The following is a 21844-nucleotide window of genomic DNA, read 5'->3' as shown; positions in this document are numbered from 1 at the left end:
TTTGCATATTTATGGCGTCGATCCTATGTTGCAGGAGGGCTACCAACAAGGTTACAAACGGGGATCTGCCCAAGGGCCTCGAGGATTGTCTCGAGGTAATGCTCAGGCAATGCGATCCTAATGACCGGCTCGTCGTTCCACATTGAACATTCAGGAGTTTTGAATGTGTTCACGCAAAATCACTTTTGTAATGGTTCTTTTCTCAACGATCTTATTTTAATGCATAATACTGATTCATAATGGATTATCAGCAAGTATGTCTGATATTAAACAAATAGGTATTCCTGTAAACTTGAAAGATTTCATTAATTTATTTTTTGTTCAAAATAAATGCAAAAAAATATCCTGCCACTGTCAAAATGATTCCCTGGATATTTGTCTCTGGCATGTGCTGGTTTGTCACTTCCTCCTGATTTTGTATCAATGACTATTTTTTAACCTATCACCATCACCACTTTGTATGCTGATGTTATCATTCAAGACTGTTTCAATAAATCAAGCTGTGTTCTACTACAAGGCGGGCCACTGGCATTGACTGTTAAAACTGATTACACAGTATGATCACTTGCTCCAACTGAAAGGATGTAATCACTTTTTTTAACTGAGGCATACAGTTGCAACATACATTGACAATTTAATCCAGCAGCAAGCAATAACAAAACCACTTGTTCGTATTGTGCAAACTATTATGCAGTATTTTCCCAAAGAAATATCTGGAAAACATTTTGTGAGACCTAAAACCAAAGTTTTACAGATGCAAAGAAAAGACCAAGAGAAACCACAACACTGCAAGGCATGACAACTGACATCACGTGATTTGAGATTTGCGGAAATCGACACCCATTATCAAATTCTTCAGATGAGGTCACTTCAGATCCATCATACCTCATGGATGGGAGCTGAATGCAGACTTCAAGCAATCTATCAAAACCAGAAAATAAACACCCACTGAGACGAAGGCCTCTTTCACGGGTGATCTGCATTGTAAAAAATACTAATTTTTTTCCCCCTTTTTAAAATTCATTCGTCAAAAAGATTGAATGCAACAAAAACACCAATTGCTAATATTTTGCAGTTGAATAAAAAAGGTATATTTACCAATAGCTGTCCTAAGGTAAAAATGATCAAATTAAACCATACAATTGTGTATGTGAGCCAAAAAAGAAAAACCTCCAACTGAGAAACACTCACTTGAATGGATATCTTATGCCAAAAGAAGTCCTGTGTGCCTAATTCAAAGAATATAAAACAATTCTGATCAGTTTTGGCAGATCAGTGATATGATTTCATCAGAGAATCATTGGTTTGATTTGCTTAACGAAATAGTTGAAGGGGGCAGGTAAAGGAAACCAATAATGGGTCATCCTTGCTGTTGTGAGTAGAGGTAAGCAAACAGCAAAACACTTCATGGCAATTCAGGTTCTCATTCAAATGATACAAAACAAAAAGATGCATTTCAGTCGAAGTCAAAACTAGGTGTTCTACAAAAGAAAAAACAGGCCTTGCAATTAAATGTATTGTTAATCCTGAAATGTCCCTGTCCTGTCATTATGTTGACAAAACGCTCCTAAAAATCCATAATGTAATTCATAATTTGGGCACCAAAAACTGGTATTGTTCATCTTGTGTACTTCTCCGTCCTGAGTGTGTTCCAAAGCACCAGTCAAGTCATCATGGTGGAATAGGCCAAGACACTCTTAGATTCGACGAGGTTGCAAAGGTCCAGTTGTTGAAGGCTCTATGGAAGGGTGTTCTGGATTTGTGGGATTTCTTGGTCGCCTGGAGGGAGATCCTGGTGTGTCTGCTCGGCCGCTTGCTGACTCTGGTCCTGAGAAGCATCCTGATGAACCTGAGCTGCAGGGTGATGCTCTTGGATGAGGGCCGTGTGCTGCTGCTGATTGTTGAGCGCATGGTTCTCCGGGATGGCGTTTACTTCAACTGTAACAAATAGGCCAATCATCATTATCACACACGAGCCTATAAGCTAAAAGCAAAAATAAAGAACCTACCTTGGACCTCAGGAGGGGGTTCTAGTTTTTCAGCTCTGAGTCGTTCCATATGATCGACAGCCTGAAAAGAACAATTGCAATGTGCTTGTGTGTCAGATATTTGTCTGATAATTTCCAATGTGCAGTTCAACGTGACGAAGGAGCAGATTAATTTTGAACAAAAACAAAAATTGACAACATTGTCTTCAAAGAAAACAAGTTAGTGTAAATACAGTGTGACCAGAAAACTGCAGTAAAAGCAGCATAAATCCCAGATATTTTGTTACCGCTTTTCAAACAATCTACAATATACAGTGCCACTCGAAAGTATTCACACTCCTTCACGTTTTCCACATTTTGCTATTACAGACTATTCTAAAGCCGATTTGAGTAATTTTCTTAAACAAAAATAAAAAAATACATATCCCATGATGACAAACTAAAAACATTTTCTGACATTTGTGTAAATATATAAAAAATGTAAACATTCAAACCCTTTGCTATGGCACTCAAACTTAAGGTCAGGTGCATCTGATTTCCACTGATCATCCTTGAGATGCTTCTACAACTTGGAGTCCGCCTATGGTAAATTCAGTTGACTGAACATCATTTAGAATGGCACACACCTGTCTATATAAAGGTCTCATAGTTGGCAGTGCATATCAGAGCAGAAACCAAGCAATCAAGTCTAAGGAATTGTCTGCAGACTTCAGAGACCAGATTTTGTCAAGGCACAAATCTGCGGAAGGATACAAAAGAATTTCAGCAGCATTGAAGGTCCCAAAAAGTACTGTGGTCTTGATTATTCGGAAATGGAAGAAGTTTGGAACCACCACGACCCTTCCTAGATCTGGCCGTCCGACCGAGCTGAGTAACCGGGGAACAAGGGCCTCGGTCAGAGAGATTAACAAGAACCCTATGGTCACTAAGGCGGAGGAACTCCAGTGTTCCATTGAGGGGATAAGAGAACCATCCAGAAGGGTCAACCATTGTTAACGCACTCCACCAATCAGGCCTTTATGGTAGAGTGGCCAGACAGAAGCCACTTCTCACCCAAAAGGCACCTTAAGGATTCTCAGAACTGCAGAAACAAAATTCTCTGGTCTGATGAACCCAAAATAGAACTTTTTGCCTGAATTGCAAGCGTCATATCTGGAGAAGAAGAGGCACTGCTCATCACCTGGCTAACACCATCCCTACTGTGAGGCATGGTGGTGGCAGCATCATGCTGTGGGGCTGTTTTCCTGCTGCAGGAACTGGGCGACTAATCCGCACAGAGGGTAAGGTGACATCTGCCAAACAGAGAAATTGCTCCAGTGTGTTCTGGAACTCAAAGACTATGGCGTCAATTCACCTTCCAACACAACGATGACCCAAATCACACAGCCAAGATAAAACAAGAGTGGCTTCAAGAGGAGCCTGTGGATGTCTTTGTCTCTGGAAAGACCTAGAAATGATTGTCCATCGAAGCTGCCCATCCAACCTGACTGACTTGGAGAGGATCTGCAGAGAAGAATGCCCAAAAACAGGTGTGCCAAGCTTATAGAGACATACCCAAGAAGACTTGAGGCTATGATTGCTGCCAAAGGTGCTTCAACAAAATATTAAACCAAGGGTGTGAATACATTTTGCTGCACGGTGGACAACTGCCTCACAGTTCTGAGGACTGGGGTTGAAATCCCAACCCCGCCTGTGTGGAGTTTGCATGTTCGCCCTGTGCCTGCATGGGTTTTCTCCAGGTGCTCCGGTTTCCTCCCACATCCCAAAAACATGCATGGTAGGTTGATTGAAGACTTTAAATCACCCGTAGGTGTCAATGTGAGTGCAAATGGTTGTTCGTGTCTATGTGCCCTGCGATTGGCTGACGACCAGTTCAGGGTGTATACCACCTCCTGCCCAAACATAGCTGGGATGTTTTCATTTTAAGAACAAAATGTGTTCTCTTTATGACTTGAAGACCTTTAAAATTCATTTAAACCAGAGCCATGTCCAAGGCCCTGTCCACATGCACATAATTAGAATATTGTAGAAAGGTTCATTTCAGTTGTTTATATAGTAACAATTATTTTGATAGTTATGTAACATTGTAATTTCTTGAAATTGGGAATTTGTGTTTTTATGAGCTGTAATCCATAACCATCAAAATAATAACATAAAATCATGATTTTATCATGAGTTTTAGTTTTTGAAATGAACTACAGACATAAATGGACTCAGTTTTTCAAAATATATACAGTATAGCTTAAAAGTAAAACTTCTACTTCCAACGTAAGGTTTTAATAAAATGTCAGTCCACATGAAAACACTTCGGTCGGCTTGCAAGTGCATTTTCACCAATCAGAAGCCCGATTTGACAAAAAGGACAAAAAAACCAGCTGACTTGGTTGTCTAAACTTTGATGTACATTGTTTAAAATCTGCGCTCATCTTAATTGTCAACCTTGGTCGGGAAGCTGCTCCAGTTTCCCAGGGAGATTGTGGAAACGACTATTTAGTTGGACATAGCTTCAGGTCAAATACCGCACAGAAAACATCAATGTTCGTTATGACAAGGCACAAGTTTGTTCCAATGTAAGACAATGGGACCAAATTGAATGGTGGCGCCCTTACCTGTTGCAACTCAACTTTCTGTGCATTAAGCTGCTCCTGTTGCCTCTCCAGCTCATCTCTCTGTTTCTGAAGGTCAGCAGATTTCTGGTGAAGCTCCTGCTCTTGCCGAGCAAGGTGCTCCTCAAACTCCTTCATCTCCTCATCCGTGTAGGCCTGGTTCTGCTCCAAAGTCTGACGGACAACACATGAATGCAGCTTTGTTTTACAACCCTTTAATTTGTTGAAATGATGACAATGTTTGTTGTGCATTTTGTCTTACCTCCCAACTATCTGGCTCCAAGAATTCTCTTTTATTTGTAGCAGTCATGAACTCGTCCAAAGAGACCAGCCTGTCTTTGTTCGAATCCACCTGCAGGTTACGTTTAGTGTAAATAAAAAGGGCACATGAAGTTTATCATGTCATTTTAACACATGAGGACTGTCCACAATCAACCGCGCTGCATCATAGTGAAATGTGTTTCTAATGTTTAGGTTACTTTATTCAGCTTCACAAAAAGAACAAACTAGCCAACCACAAGAACAAAATTGTATAATTGCTATCAATCAAAACTGAGCATGATTATCTTCTTAATAACGGGATTCTTTTATCTCATTAGATTGTCCGAGCGTACCAAACGTTGCGGCAGGTTAGTATATATTTAAGCACCTGTGCTATACCTCATTCATGACATGCTCCCTCATGCGTAACCTCTCCTCCTCCATTTCCACCATATCATCCTCCTCGTTGGTGGGATCGTAGAGCTTTTCCAGCTGAAATGTCAGGGCAACAATCCAAGACTATTTCAGCAAAACCATGTAAGAATAAATTAACAAATAAATGACCATAACATGACTTTGCACCTCCTTGGTGAACAGTGACTCCAGTTCCTGTTCATCAAAGAACCCATCTCCGTTGGTGTCTGGATCAGGCAGAGTGCAGCAAAGAACAGTGCCAAAAGCAAATTGGTGTGTGCTGGATTCACAGGAGAGAATGTGTCACTGAAAAGAAGGACTTACCGTGCAAATTGAAAAAGGTTTTGGGATCAAAATCTTCCGGGTCTAAGCCATCAGTATCTTCCCACACTTCCTTGAGCTGATTCTGGCTACCCTGCAAAAATAATCCCTCATTTCAACATTTTCAATATAATCTTACAAATTATGCGAAAATTCTCTAAATGACCCTTCCCCCCCAAGCATTACTCACAAAAGATTAGGAATATTCAGCTTCTGGGTACAATTTCAGGATGAACCTAAAATGCACTGTAATAACCTTTACAGGTGAACTTAATTCGACTTTCTTTTAAACTTGTGAATGCCCATCTGTTCAACGTTTCAGTTCTTTTTACAGAACTTGCTGTTCTGTAACAAGGAGTTGAATGGCAAAATGCACAACAGCCGTTTGAGCCATGATTCGCACAATACAGTCGTGCTCACCATTATTGGCACCCATTTAGTTTAAGTACTAAATGTGGAAAATCTCCTGAAGAAAATGAATAAGTAAACACATTTTTTTTCTATAGAGATTAAACAAAAATAGAGCTTTTTTATAGCAAACAGTATGTTTACAGGTGGCACAATGAAGCCTTTAAGAAAAAGAACACACTGCATGTCAAGCGTGGTGGAGAATCCACAATGTTGTGGTGCTGCTTTGCTAAATCTGGTACTGGAAGACTTGACTGCATCAGAGGTATCATGAAATCAGAAAATCAAGAGATTTTGGAGCGAAATGTCTTACCCAGTGTAAGAAAACTTGATTTGAGGCCTAGATAATGGGTCCTCCAGCAAGACTTAAGACCCAAAGCACACAGAAATGGTTGAAAAGGGGGGGGAAAATGGACTGTTTTAAAACACCCAGCATTGTGGTCCTGAGCTCAATCCACTTCAAAATCTTTGGGTTTTTTTTTTTGATGGGGGAAGGGGTGAAATCTGCCATTGAGGAAAAGACGCCTGCAAATGTTCAAGAGCTTGAACAAACTGCAAAGGAAGAGTGGGAGAAAATACCACCTAAGAAGTGCAAAAAACTCATATAGATAGATACAATGGGTACGGAAACTACTCAGACCCCCTTAAATTTTTCACTCTTTGTTATATTGCAGCCAGTTGCTAAAATCATTTTAGTTCATTTTTTCCCCTCAATGTTACACGCAGCACCCCATATTGACAAAAAAAACTTTTTTGAAATTTTTGCAAAATTATTAAGAAAAACTTAAATATCACACAGCCATAAGTATTCAGACCCTTTGCTGTGACACTCATATTTAACTCGGGTGCTGTCCATTTCTTCTGATCATCCTTGAGATGCTTCTACACCTTCATTGGAGTCCACCTGAGTTTGATTATACTGATTGGACTTGATTAGGAAAGCCACACACCTGTCTACATAAGACCTTACAGCTCACAGTGCATGTCAGAGCAAATGAGAATCATGAGGTCAAAGGAACTGCCTGAAGAGCTCAGAGACCGAATTGTGGAAAGGCACAAATCAAGCCAAGGTTACAAAAAAATATCTGTTGCACTTAAGGTTCCTAAGAGCACAGTGGCCTCCATAATCCTTAAATGGAAGACGTTTGGGACGACCTCTTGGAGCTGGGCGTCCGGCCAAAGTGAGCAATCGGGGGAGAAGAGCCTTGGTGAGAGAGGTAAAGAAGAACCCAAAGATCACTGTGGCTGAGCTCCAGAGATGCAGTCGGGAGATCAAAGAAAGTTCTAGAAAGTCAACCATCACTGCAGCACTCCACCAGTCGGGGCTTTATGGCAGAGTGGCCTGACGGAAGCCTCTCCTCAGTGCAAGACACATGAAAGCCCGCATGGAGTTTGCTAAAAAAAAAAAAAAAAAAAAAACACCTGAAGGACTCCAAGATGGTGAGAAATACGATTATCTGGTCTGATGAGACCAAAATAGAACTTTTGGGCCTTAATTCTAAGCAGTGTGTGTGTGTGGAGAAAACCAGGCACTGCTCATCACCTGTCCAATACAATCCCAACAGTGAAGCATGGTGGGGGCAACATTATGCTGTGGGGGTGTTTTTCAGCTGCAGGGACAGGACGACTGGTTGCAATCGAAGGAAAGATGAATGCGGCCAAGTACAGGGATATCCTGGACAAAAACCTTCTCCAGAGTGCTCAGGACCTCAGACTGGGCCAGAGGTTCACCTTCCAACAAGACAATGACCCTAAGCACAGAGCTTAAGTAAAGTGGCTTCAGAACAACTCTGTGACTGTTCTTGAATGGCCCAGCCGGAGCCCTGACTTAAACCCAATTGAGCATCTCTGGAGAGACCTGAAAATGGCTGTCTTCCAATATTCACCATCCAACCTCACAGAAGTGGAGAGGATCTAAAAGGAGGTATCCAGGTGGGAAAAACCTGTTGCATCATTCCCAAAAAGACTCATGGCTGTATTAGCTAATGAGCAAAGGGTCTGAATACTTATGGCTGTGTGATATTTCAGGTTTTCTTGTTAATAAATCTGCAAAAATTTCAACAATTCATTTTTTTTTCTCTCCATATGGGGTGCTGTGTGTATATTAATGAGGGGGTGGGGGGGTGAAAATTTATTTTAGCAAATGGCTGCAATAGACCAAAGAGTGAAAAATCTAAGGGTATCTTAATACTTTCTGTACCCACTGTACAAGAAACGTTTGGAGGCTGTCATCGCTGCCAAAGAGTGTGCAACCAAATATTAAGAAGGGGTGCCAATATTGCTGCACATGCTGTTTTCAGTTTTTTTCTTTTCTTTGAAATGACACTAAGTTTAAAACGTCTTTATTAAATTACTTCAGACCTTTAAATAAGAGATCCTGATGAGATAAGTTTGGTACATTTCCATTTATATCTGAAGATATACAGGTAATGCAAAAAACGAAGGGCTGCCAATAACGGTGAGCACGGCTGTCCATTTCCTGGTTCAATTAGAATTGGTATGTAAACAGTCCACTACATCATGCTGTTCACATTTTGACATCATGAGACCAAGACAACACCTAACAAATGATCAACAGTGCCTTGTCGTTGCGAGGCTTCAAACAGGAAGCGGCCACTGAGCTTAGAGTGTCATAGTGTGTCAACAGCGGATTGCAACAGAGAGAGAAACGGAAGAGTCACAGAAGGGCGTCGTCGAGGATATCTTTCAAAATGTTCAAGAATCAAAACATATGTTGTGAATTGTGACGTTCAGCTCCTACGTAGGTATTCACTCATTCATTTCACCTTAAACGTTATAGTGCATTTTAAGTTCATCCTGAAATTAAAATATCGTTTAATGATCCCCAGAGGGGACATTTAGGTTGTCATAGCAATTTCAAAAATATCACACCAGCAAAGCAATCGCACCAGAGGTTATTATTACTGTTGTTATTACAATCGAACCAAACATGACGAGAGTGTGCGTACAGCCCGAGTCAGACTTACTGGGTGGTTGACTTTGGGGTGGTCAGCGTGTTTTTTCCTCAGATCCTCATAGTGCTCCTCCTCACGCTTTCGCTCATCTTCATCCAGTGTCTTCAGGTGTTCCCGCCTGTCGTGCTCCTTCATCATTTCGTAACGCTTGAACTCCTCGTGTCTCTCTTTGTCGAAGTTCTCCAGATCGTTTGTGGCCTTGATACAGGAACAACATGGTTTGCGCTTCAATAAAATGTTTCTTGGCCAAATTGCCAAATCAAGGCAACAATAATATGACTTAGAACACTGACTTAACAAGGAGAATAGCATCTAGAATTGATACATCTGTCCCAGATTATCTACTTTAGTCGTCTATAATACTTTTGGACGAGCCTGGATAACTCTTACGTGGCACTAGTATCAGTGCTATTGTCTAGTGTTGCAGTGCTTGTGCAACCTATGCTTCACCAAAAAAAAAAAAAGTTTTCTTAATTTGTCATTAGGGCTGCAACTAACAATTATTTTAATAATCAATTAATCTGTCGATTATTTTTTCGATGAATTCGATTTTTTTTTTTTTTTTTTAAATTACATTTCCATCCCTTTACTCAAGAACATGACATTATTTCAAATTGAAAACTAACTGATACGGCTACTGATTTGGCTACTGGTTTGGTCTGTAATATGAGAAAATAGGCAACAATGTTGATCATTGTTTTCCGAAGTAAAAGAGGTTTGTAAATGTCTTGTTTTGAAACACCAAAATAATAAATTATTATTCAAATAAATCTAATTATTTATATAGTCTGCTTTATTTATATAATAAATATAATTACTATTTACTGTTGAGAGGTTGAAATTCCAAGAATTTGGACAATTTAAGTCTCTCAAGGTCTTTAAGCAATTAAATCAATTATCAAAAATCTTTCTCAACAAATTTGATCATCAATGATCTGTCGACTAATCGATTCGCCATTGCAGATCTAGTTATGTCCTTTCATTGAATTGACTTCTTTACTTCTGACAAGGTTGTTGTCTGTTTACAAATACTGCTGTCTACAGATATTCCCCACAATTGTTTTAACAGTGAGTTACACTTCACAACTCCATTGGGAGGATGACCCCCCCCAAAAAAAGACTACTATAATCTATACATTGTGCTGTCTTTTTTTCCTCCTGGTAATTATAAATGTGTGGTTACAAATAATTCATAAAGGAGTGTCTTAGAAATTAAGGACCGAATGTGCAAACATTTTTGGTGGCCTTCTGATTTACCGATTTGATGAGGCGATCAAGGTCATCCACTTCAAATGTATGCGGGTTCATATGGTTCAAGTATTCAAACTGTTTCAGCAAAGCCTGGTGGTCCACTGCAATATCTATTGAGGTGACACGTGTATACAGTTAAAGCGTCTTTTACATCAATATTAGGGATGTCCCGATCTGATCATCTGATCGAAAATCGGAGTCGATCACGTAATTTTCCGCTGATCGAGATTGGGTGAAAGAGATAGTTTTTATTCATTTTCTGACATTATAAATGTCACAAAGTGACAAATTAATCCAAAAGTACAAAGATCTTTCCAACTGGAACAGTAATAATTTTGTTTTATATTAAACAATGTCACATTCCGTGGTAATTTTAGTACCAGTATAATATAACTGATTGGTGTAGTTTACTGTTAGATTAAACACGCAACAAAAAGAATTACACACATTGTATATTTAAATACGAGACACATGATCAATCGTTTTAGAAATCACCAGCTTAATGCTAACAATCAGTTGAAAACCCCATTTACAGGCTAGCTAGAATTAGCATTCGATCACAGGTGAGATTTGCCTTCAAATAACGAATATTTCTACACAAACTCTGCAGTAACACATACAGACAGGTAATATAAATCCCATCAAATAACGAATATTTTTACACAAACTCCGCAGTAACACATACAGACAAGTAATATAGCAAATACTCACAGGCAAATATACTTCCTAATCTGTGAAAAACGAGTTACATTAATGTTTTACCACAACGTTCTTATATTCTTTTTTTTACTGCAAACATACAGCTCCATGCATGCATCGCACCACACTGCCCCAAAGAGACCAAGGTGCACTCAGCAGGAACTGCATATTTTCCCACCTGTCTGTCTGACATCAAATCAGACTGAAATTTTACTGTTTTAGGTCAATCAGGATCACCAAAGTTATTTCTATTTGCTAAATATATATTATTATTTTACCAATTTATTTTTTGGTTCTTCTTTTAAATATTAAAAGTTGATTCATATATACACACACACACTCTCACCAGGAAGCTGTCTGGGAGACATCTCCAGACAATATATATATTTATATATCCACATATATAGTGGGTACATAAAGTATTCAGACCCCCTTAAATTTGTCACTTTAGTCTATTGCAGCCATTTGCTAAAATCATTTAAGTTCATTTTTTTCCTCAATGTACATATAGCACCCCATATTGACAGAAAAAAACAGAAACGTTGAAATTTTTGCAGATTTATTAAAAAAGAAAAGGTGAAATATCACACAGCCACAAGTATTCAGACCCTTTGCTGTGACACTCATATTTAACTCGGGTGCTGTCCATTTCTTCTGATCATCCTTGAGATGGTTCTACAAATTCATTTGACTCCGTGTTTGATTATACTGATTGGACTTGATTAGGAAAGCCACACACCTGTCTATATAAGACCTTACAGCTCACAGTGCATGTCAGAGCAAATGAGAATTATGAGGTCAAAGCAACTGCCTGAAGAGCTCAGAGACAGAATTGTGGAAAGGCACAGATCCGGCCAAGGTTACAAAAAAAAAAAGAAAAAACTTCTGCTGCACTTAAAGTTCCTAAGAGCACAGTGGCCTCCATAATCCTTAAATGGAAGACATTTGGGACAACCAGAGCCTTTCTTAGAGCTGGCCGTCCAGCCAAACTGAGCAATTGGGGGAGAAGAGCCTTGGTAAGAGCGGTAAAAAAGAACCCAAAGATCACTGTGGCTGAGCTCCAGAGATGCAGTCGGGAGATCAAAGAAAGTTCTAGAAAGTCAACCATCACCGCAGCCCTCCACCAGTCGGGGCTTTATGGCAGAGTGGCCCGACGGAAGCCTCTCCTCAGTGCATGAAAGCCCGCACGGAGTTTGCTAAAAAACACCTGAAGGACTCCCAAAAGGGTGAGAAATCAGATTCTCTGGTCTGATGAGACCAAGATAGAACTTTTTGGCCTTCATTCCAAGCGCTATGTGGAGAGAAAACCAGGCACTTGCTCATTACCTGTCGAATACAGTCCCAACAGTGAAGCATGGTGGTGGCAGTATTATGCTGTGGGGTTGTTTTTCAGCTGCAGGGACAGGACGACTGGTTGCAATCGAAGGAAAGATGAATGTGGCCAAGTGCAGGGATATCCTGGACGAAAGCCTTCTCCAGAGTGCTCAGAACCTCAGACTGGGCCGAAGGTTCACCTTCCAACCCTAACCACACAGCTAAAATAACGAAGGAGTGGCTTCAGAACAACTCAGTGACTGTTATTGGATGGCCCCGCACAGAACCCTGACTTAAACCCCTTTTGAGCATCTCTGTTGGGACCTGACAATGGCTGTCCACCAACGTTCACCATCCAACCTGAGAAAACTGGAGAGGATCTGCAAGGAGGAATGGCAGAGGATCCCCAAATCCAGGTGTGAAAAACTTGTTGCATCATTCCCAAAAAGACTCATGGCTGTATTAGCTCAAAAGGGTGCTTCTAATAAATACTGAGCAAAGGGTCTGAATACTTATGGCTGGGTGATATTTCAGTTTTTCTTTTTTAATAAATCTACAAAAAATGTTTAACTTTTTTCTGTCAATATGGGGTGCTGTGTGTATATTAATGAGGAAAATATTAACTTAAATTATTTTAGCAAATGGCTGCAATATAACAAAGAGTGAAGAATTTAAGGGGGTCTGAATACTTTCCGTACCCACTGTGTGTGTGTATATATATGTATATATATATATATATATATACACACATTCCCACACACACACACCGTAATTTCTCATGTATAATGCGTACCCCCAAAGTTGACCTCAAAATTCTGGAAAACCCTTCTACCCATGTATAATGCATTTTTACACTGCATGATTTTGCTTCTACCCATATGATCAAAACATGAAGTATTGTCTGTATTTTGTTCGGTTTTTTCAAATTATTCTGAATCACTTTATTTGAACACATAAAACTTTATTTTCATTTATTTGCTCTTATTTTGAAATTCACAACCCTACTTTTATTTAGTAAATGAGAAAAGACACAGTTGTGCTCATATGTTTGATTACCCAGGCAGAATTTGTAAGATGGGTACAATTCTTTCAAGAAAACATGAAGGGCCAGGCGAAACAAATACATTTTTATTTTAATGGGATTCAAATTAAATTGTCAAGCATTTCAGAATAGCATTATCATTAAACAAAAAAAATCAATGATGGTTGTTGTTCAGTCATCAGTTGTATTTACAACCCCAATTCCAATGAAGTCGGGACGTTGTGTTCAACATAAATAAAAACAGACAGAATACAATGATTTGCAAATCATGTTCAACCTATATGTAACTGAATACACGACAAAGACGATATTTAAATGTTCAAACTGATAAACTTGATTGTTTTTAGCAAATAACCATTAACTTAGAATTTTATGGCTGCAACACGTTCCAAAAAAGCTGGGACAGGTGGAAAAAAACACTGAGAAAGTTGAGGAATGCTCATCAAACACCTGTTTGGAACATCCCACAGGAGAACAGGCTAATTGGGAACACGTGGGTGCCATGATTGGGTATAAAAGGAGCTTCCCTGAATTGCTCAGTCATTCACAAGCAAAGATGGGGCGAGGTTCACCTCTTTGTGAACAAGTGTATGAGAAAATAAGGACAATGTTCCTCAACGTACAATTGCAAGGAATTTAGGGATTTCATCATCTACGGTCCATCATATCATCAAAAGGTTCAGAGAATCTGGAGAAAACACTGCATTTAACCGGCAAAGCCGAAAACCAACATTGAATGCCCGTGACCTTCAATCCCTCAGGCGGCACTGCATCAAAAACGGACATCAATGTGTAAAGGATATCACCACATGGGCTCAGGAACACTTCAGAAAACCAATGTCAGCAAATACAGTTTGGAGCTACATCCGTAAGTGCAACTTGAAACTCTACTAGGCAAAGCCAAAGCCATTTATCAACAACACCCAGAAACGCCGCCCGCTTCTCTGGGCCCGAGCTCATCTAAGATGGACTGATGTAAAGTGGAAAAGTGTTCTGTGGTCCAACGAGTCCACGTTTCAAATTGTTTTTGGAAATTGTGGACATCGTGTCCTCCGGGGCAAAGAGGAAAAGAACCATCCGGACTGTTGTGGACGCAAAATTAAAAAGCCAGCATCTGTGATGGTATGGGGCTGTGTTAGTGCCAATGGCATGGGTAATTTACACATCTGTGAAAGCACCATTAATGCTGTAAGGTACATACATGTTTTGGAGAAACATATGCTGCCATCCAAGCAACGTCTTTTTCATGGACGCCCCTGCTTCTTTCAGCAAGGCAATGCCAAACCACATGCTGCACGTGTTACAACAGCGTGGCTTTGTAGTATAAGAGTGTGGGTACTAGACTGGCCTGCCTGCCGTCCAGACCCGTCTCCCATTGAAAATGTGTGGCGCATTATGAAGCGTAAAATACGACAACGGAGACCCCGGAATGTTGAACAGCTGAAGCTGTACATCAAGCAAGAATGGGATTGTTAAAAGAAAAGGTGATGTAACACAGTGGTAAACATGACCCTGTCCCAGATTTTTTGGAACGTGTTGCAGCCATAAAATTCTAAGTTAATGATTATTTGCTCAAAACAATAAAGTTTATCAGTTTGAACATTAACTATATTGTCTTAGTAATGTAGTCAATTACATATAGGTCGAACATGATTTGCAAATCATTGTATTCTGTTATTATTTATGTTTAACACAACATCCCAACTTCATTGGAATCGTGGTTGTGTGTGTGTGTGTGTGTGTATATATACACATATATATATATATATATACATACATATGCACACACACACACATACATACATACATACATACATACACATACACACACACACACGGATCGGGACTTGATATCGGCAGATAGATAAAATAACACACTTGGACTTGGGTGCAAAAAATGTGATCAGGACATCCCTAATAAATATTAATTCAAAAGGTTTTTCCCCACCTACCATTTCCACCTTCAATGTCATGCCGAGCCTTAATCAGTGTTCTGAGTCGATTTACTTCCTGCCTCTTCAACTCATCCAGTTTGGTTCTGACATGGTGGCTGACAAAGTCCAGTTCTTTGGCGAGTTTGCCTTGCTGTAGTGGACATAAAACAAAGGTAAACATTATTCAACAGAAGTGTTGTAACAAAAAATATTTTTACTTTACCTTGATATCTTCCATGTCTGTATTATGGAGTTTATCTCTGAAATGTTCATCTTTTTCCAGAAAATCAATGACTTCCCTGAGGTACCGGTCATAGTGGAGGCCAGTGTCCTTAAGCAGAAGAGACAATCAAATGTTAAAAAAAGAATGTTGTGTAATTAAAATAATAATAACACAGTACAGTGTTAGTACACAATAATTAAAAATCTAAATCAAATCCATGTGATTGATGTACAAATTTCAGTTTTTGTCATCACTGTACAAAGCAGGTGAGTTATGCAATTCACAAGTACGCCAATAATAAGTTAGGATTCAAGTGCATGTTAATGCAAATGTGCGCATTATGGTTGTTTCGAACATGCGGCACAGTGAACAACTGATTAGCACATCTGCCTCACAGTTCTGAAGACCCGGGTTGAAATCCCGGCCCCGCCTGTGTGGCGTTTGCATGTTCACCCGTCGTGCCTGTGTGGGTTTTTTCCGGGTACTCTGGTTCCCTCCCACATTCCAAAAACATGCATGGTAGGTTAATTGAAGACTCTAAATTGCCCGTAGGTGTGAATGGTTGTTTGTTTATATGTGCCCTGCGATTGGCTGGCGACCAGGTCAGGGTGTGCCTCTCGCCCAAAGATAGCTGGGATAGGCTCCAGCACACCCGCGACCTACGTGAGGATAAGCGGTACGGAAAAATTAATGAATGTTTCAAACATATCCAGATATACAGTACAGAAGTAATTTGGTGCTCAAAATGTACTACAGCGTTCCCTAGTGATATCGCGGTTTATCCTTCATGTGCCTGCTATATCGAGGAATTTAAGCGACCATTTTTGTTACTTCGGGCAAGTCCAATTTTAAAGTTGGGCTGCTTCAGTGTACTAACATGTTGTGCCGCAACATGGCAGGCAGTACCGAAGTCTACTGTCTGGAAGAGATGCTGCGTAATTAAGAACAAGAAGAAAGAGGTAGAAAGGTCCCCTAATAAGCTACAGTAACAGTAATTTTCCACAGAGCATAGAATATATGCCTGTGAGTATTGTTGTATGCTGTTTGTATGTATTGCTGCTGTTGTGCACAGTAGCAGTTGTTTGAAGGTTTAATATTACCATAACATCTATTCTAATTTCCATTAGCTCGACTATGGTGTTTTTCATTACACGGTAGTATTAAGCTAGCATACTTTTGTTAGATAAAATGTAATGGTTTTGTTGAACATTTATGTTTCAATATAGAATGTTTAATTATCTTTTGTTTAATGTGTCAGTTTTACAGAAAACTTCAACTTGGAGTGGAAATGAACAGCTTGAAGCCTCTTGTTTGGAAAACCTGTTTCGAAAATGAAAACGGCATCAAGTAATTCATAAAAAGTCTGTTTGAAGTTTAAGTGTGTGTTGATAAGTTACGTGTTTAAAGTGTTTAGAGGGGTAAACCTATTTTTTATTTTTATACAGTCTTTCTATATTTTGGATTTTCACCTGCTGCGGGTGGGCAATTCCACAATGCTAAATGCCTTATATATTTGTAAAGCTGAGTTAAATCTTTATTCCACTTTTTTTTGTTAGAAAAAAATGAAGTAATTTTTACCCAAGCCACAACTCGAGGAGATGACACAATGCTCATTAAGCCATACAGCTCCGCTAACATTTTTCTGTATTTGTCAGTATCTTCTTTTTCATATTTAGTGAATGCCCTATTCATTTCCCACCCTGGCCCGGTTGGTGGCGCACTGCTTACGACGGCACGGGCATGACGCATGTTCTTCAAAACATGGTAAAAATGTTGTAGAATCACAAATAAGGGGCATATCATGCATTGCCTGCGTCATATTGAAGCAACGGCTGTTCTTTTTTTGTAATGCAGAATTCAAGCTGAGGGGGGCGCCAAGTTACATACTATGGCTTTAAAATCTACGCCACGTGTCAAACGCGAGATCCGGCCGGCCATAACATTTTGTAAGCCCACTGAACCAAATGAAGTGTGTCTTGCTAAATTGATTTGTTCCCTTCATTTTGACAGAAAATCTGTACAAAAGGTGCAATTTTTAATCACTTTTTACAGATATCACGAGCAATTTTCTTCACTAAATCCCATCTTAACGAAAACGGGTTCTTTGCACATAATCTTCCGCATTGCCAGAATATGGCTCAGTCTTTTCCAGTTCTAAAAAATTGCATTATTCTACATGCAGTGTTTATGTAGTTATTGATTTTTTTTAAATCTGTGTTTTGCATTGTTAGGGATAAAGACATGAAAAAACCTGAAAACCCTCACAGTGTAAATGTAGGGCTGCTTGACGTTACAGTAGCTTTTTCCGTTTTACCTTGTACAGAATCGAATCTCGTCATCAGAGCCAGCGAATCTTTGTAATCCTAATGCAGATTGAATTTTATGTTGTGGGATCTCTTTAACGATTCTATTTCTCTTTTTAATTTAATGTTTTCATGCACTGTGGTGTCCAGGGAAGCTGGTTCTGCGACAAATCAGAAATTAGGGGCGCACATAATTTTGGAGCACCAAAGGCTGTTGCTTGGTGCTCAATTTCTTTCTTGACCCACCAACATCACTGAATGAATTTATGTACATTTGTAGACATGTCATATCCGTTACTTATTTTTTTTGTACCAATAAAGGAATACAACTTCTTTTCTTGTTTGTTTCGTAAACTTTTTCCCCTACGTTTTATTAGTCTGAGCCAGTTCACAGCTGGTAACAGTCTGTACATAAATACCTGTTGCAACAGACATTCATTTAGACACTAATTATATTATTTATTTGTAATTTATGGCAAAAAGGAGAAGACCGTGGTTGTGCCAGCCCACACTTCCATTAGCAATTATAATGAGGAGGAGGTCGATGATGGGGGCGGGGGGCCCATTGAGGGGTCTCATACACAACACCATTCAAGTTAGTACCGCCCCTGACTTGCAGTATGGGCCCACGATCTGATTTGGCACAGTTCTCTCGGGCAGCGGTCCCCAATCTTTTTTGCACCACAGTTCAGTTTCACATAAAGACATATTTAGACGGACCGTCGTAGTTGCTGTGCTGCAAGACTGAGACACCTCATCAGCGGAACCCGGTGCACACACAGCCACCGCCACCGACCGAGGCATGACGCTTGCGGGAAACTTTCTTGTGCGCCTTAAGCTCAACTAAACGGAAGGAACGAATCAGTTCATGAAGCGGTTGCATTCAGAACATTGACTCAAAACATTCTTTCGTTTGGCTGAGATGTTCGTTAACGACAACACTACAGCCCTGTCTACCGCTGGACCCCCCCCCCCCCCAAAAAAAACAGATTGAAACGAAAATGGTGGTACGCAAAAGCCCACTGATACAATCGAATCAGGTGGGCTTTTAATATTGCATATTACTTATGTGCACACGTCAATAATGCATGTAATCATGAGTGAGTTCAACATTGCTGGGAAATTTGTAGTAGATTAAAATGCTGTTACATTTGTGTGATGACGTGCACATTGGGACACAACAATGTTCATATACCGTTTGTGTTGCTTCTGGGGGGGAATCTTTTATTTTAGGACTCATATTTGGCTGTTTACTTGTGACTAGGAATACACGGCTGTCATACTGCAGCAAACTATATTACCATTATTACTATTATTATTACTATTACTTGAGTTCGTTGTCACATTTCTGTGGGGCCAATTATGTATTACTTGTGCACTCACTGTAGTTGTCTCGCCATGCTGCACTATTTGCATATACTGGCCACTCATGCCAGAGTAGCATCTGCTCCATTTGCACACTGATTGAGGAGTATCTGTAACATTTGCACAACCGACATTGTCCCAGATGATCGCACTACTCGTCACTTTAAACCGCATACACTCCTTGAAGTCTCAGCGCCCTTTGCACAATGGTCATTGCACCGGACTATTGCAATATCAGTCGTTCGAACTGCTCTAAGTGCTAGAGGACTCTGCATCTTTTTGCACAATTGTTTTTTGTCAATGTCTTTATGTCCCCAAAGTGTTCTGTAAATTGACTGTTTGTTGTACTAGAGCGGCTCCAACTACCGGAGACAAATTCCTTGTGTGTTTTGGACATACTTGGCAAATAAAGATGATTCTGATTCTGATTCTGATTCTGATTATCCACAACCGACATGATGTCACAGCCGTATGTGGAAAGAGCCCATTTAACCACAGTAAAGTGGACCCCCGCTATTCGTGGGGCTACGAGAATCCACGGATAATTGATGCCAATTATAATTGCATAGTATTATTTTTATTTGTAAAACCACAAAGATTTTTCAATAAGCAGGTATCAGGTTAGTAGGTTAAGGTTGGCTCCCCGCAAAAAAAAGAAAAACAAAAAAAGAATTACAAATAAAAAATTGAAAAAAAAATCTGCAGGTGCCAAACTGTGAGTATGCGGTTGTCCACTGTATATATATTTGGTTGTCATTATTTTCCAAGACCGCTGATTTCACATTCAATAAGCTTGAAAAAAATATATATTGTTTTATGTGTGCGTGTGTGTGTATATATATATATATATATATATATATATATGCATGTTATATATATATATATAACATGCATTACATAATGATGTGATTATATTTATTAGGCTTTACATGATCAGGATTTTTGGGGCCGATCACCGATCAGCAAGTTTAAAAAAAACTAACTGATCACCGATCTGATCACAAGATGGAGCAATGTCTATTTACATGACTTGTTCATTTATTGTATATACTTGTGTACTGTATCCATCCATCCATTTTTTGTACAGCTTATCCTCACAAGGGTTGCGGCCGTGCTGCCATCCCAGCTCAAATTATTCTTTTAGCATTTTAGACAAAAGTTAAAACACCAATGACCTCTAGGGGGCATTCAAGCATTGGTCACTGACATAAGTTTTGGTCAAATTAACATTACAACTGACAGAAATAATGGGTGCCAACTTACTGTAATTAAATTACTTTATTGCAATTAAATTACTATAACAAATACTGTTAATGACATGCTTACTCTTAACTTTCTCACTGTCCCAGCTATATGGACGGGTGTTGTCTAGAGTTTGAGTCAGTTTGACACTTTTCTATTCAAGACATGTGACAAGGCTAAACATAAACTAGCTTTTGGATTCATATGCGACGAAGACGCGGAGTTAAATGTCTTATACGGAACCGTTCAATGACGTCATTGATCGGATCGGCGACTTATGACATGAAAGCCGATCAGCATAAAATGCTAATTATCGCCCGATACCGATAACGCAGATCAGATCGGTGTAAAGTCTAATATTTATATAATTTTCACTGTCATAAAGGCCCTCTTTGGGAAACCTTAAGTGAGATGTGCCCTACAATCCAAATGTGTTTTGACACCGCTGGTCATCACTTCAATTACACCTTCATTTTAAATGAATGAATTTGTATTTTTAAGTCCATTGTAGTGGTGTGTCAAGGCCAAATGATCAAAATCTGAATGACACATAAAAGGTAGGGAAACACTTACCACACTAGCAGGAGCATCTTCAATTTGGACCTCTGGCGCGTTAATTTTGGTCCTGTCCTTGCTGATGGGAACTGCTTCCAAACGGAGCAGCTGGACCAGCACCAGGACCCAGCTGATTACCAGCACACGACTCCACCACATCTTGACATAAAAGGCACAAGTATATGGGTTTAATAACAACCACAATCAAACCTTGAGGACGTTTTATTTAAAGTGGGCTGGATACTACAAAATATTTTTGTGGCCAAATGTTTATCAAATCTTGTCTACAGTCCAGCCAAAAATGGACTGTTGACGTTAGCTTTAGCACTGGTGGTACTGACAGATTTATTCCCCGAGCAATTACAAATGACCTTATTCTGATCTGAGTCTGTCAGTGTCTACACGTGGCGTAACATGAATAAGAAAAGCGTTCGAAATATGTCTACGTTGAATACTTACTTTACTGTGACTGTCAAACATAGTGTGCCCGAATAAATCTCTATCGCCTCCTCTCTATCAGGAGTTCTGTAGGCAAATAGCGGGTTAGTCTGCCCATGGGCGGTTCGAGTCCTAACTTTTTTTTCCTCATTGGTCGCTTTGGACGTCGGTCAAAGCAACTAGCAGTTCGGTTGCATCGAAGAGTACGTGGCGAGGTGGCGGAACTGTTATCGTCAATCGACACTGCGCATGCGCACACAACCATCACCACCTAAATGAGTTCCGTGCAAAAGATAGGCGAAAACGTCACAAATATCACACTGTACAGATAGTTGTCGATGTATTTATGTTGGCTTTTATTTTGCTTTGTTTTACTCTGCTGTATGCTGCCGGGGCGTGGGGGCGGGGGGGCATTGCAAATGAGAATCTATTCTCCATTGTCTTACCTGCAACGTTAAATTTAAAATAAATATTAACAATAAAACGTGTAAAAGAATATACATAT

General features: G+C 39.7%; 2 protein-coding genes across 3 annotated transcripts in view; one reads left to right on the top strand and one right to left on the bottom strand.

Annotated features, from left to right (window-relative positions):
- Nucleotides 1-516, top strand: part of LOC133399173 (caprin-1-like) — a 51019-nt gene extending 50503 nt beyond the window's left edge. For both annotated transcript variants that reach the window (XM_061670468.1, XM_061670467.1), the window contains one exon: nt 35-516. In XM_061670468.1, coding sequence (XP_061526452.1) covers nt 35-121 — 87 coding nt within the window. In that variant the 3' untranslated portion in view covers nt 122-516. The remainder of the gene's footprint in view (nt 1-34) is intronic.
- Nucleotides 19-21442, bottom strand: LOC133399174 (nucleobindin-2-like). The gene is made up of 13 exons (XM_061670469.1): nt 21361-21442; nt 20920-21060; nt 15437-15544; nt 15232-15364; nt 10231-10334; nt 8986-9171; nt 5594-5684; nt 5438-5496; nt 5255-5347; nt 4857-4946; nt 4598-4768; nt 2010-2070; nt 19-1938 (listed from the first exon to the last, which is right to left on the bottom strand). The coding sequence occupies exons 1-13, from the start codon at nt 21379-21381 to the stop codon at nt 1739-1741; spliced, it is 1458 nt and encodes a 485-aa protein (XP_061526453.1). The 5' UTR covers nt 21382-21442; the 3' UTR covers nt 19-1738.
- Nucleotides 21443-21844: the final 402 nt, after the last annotated feature.

The sequence above is a fragment of the Phycodurus eques genome, chromosome 2 (assembly GCF_024500275.1).
Source record: "Phycodurus eques isolate BA_2022a chromosome 2, UOR_Pequ_1.1, whole genome shotgun sequence".
Taxonomy (NCBI): domain Eukaryota; kingdom Metazoa; phylum Chordata; class Actinopteri; order Syngnathiformes; family Syngnathidae; genus Phycodurus; species Phycodurus eques.
This window is presented reverse-complemented; position numbering and strand designations above follow the sequence as displayed.

Bases quoted from the DNA above. Each gene is read 5' to 3' on its own strand.
- LOC133399174 (XM_061670469.1), bottom strand. From the start codon at position 21,381: ATGTTTGACAGTCACAGTAAA. The intron at 9,172-10,230 runs GTAAATCAGAAG...TCCTGTATCAAG, and splicing joins TTGATCGCCTCATCAAATCG to GCCACAAACGATCTGGAGAA. The intron at 4,947-5,254 runs GTATAGCACAGG...CGTAACCTGCAG, and splicing joins GGGAGCATGTCATGAATGAG to GTGGATTCGAACAAAGACAG.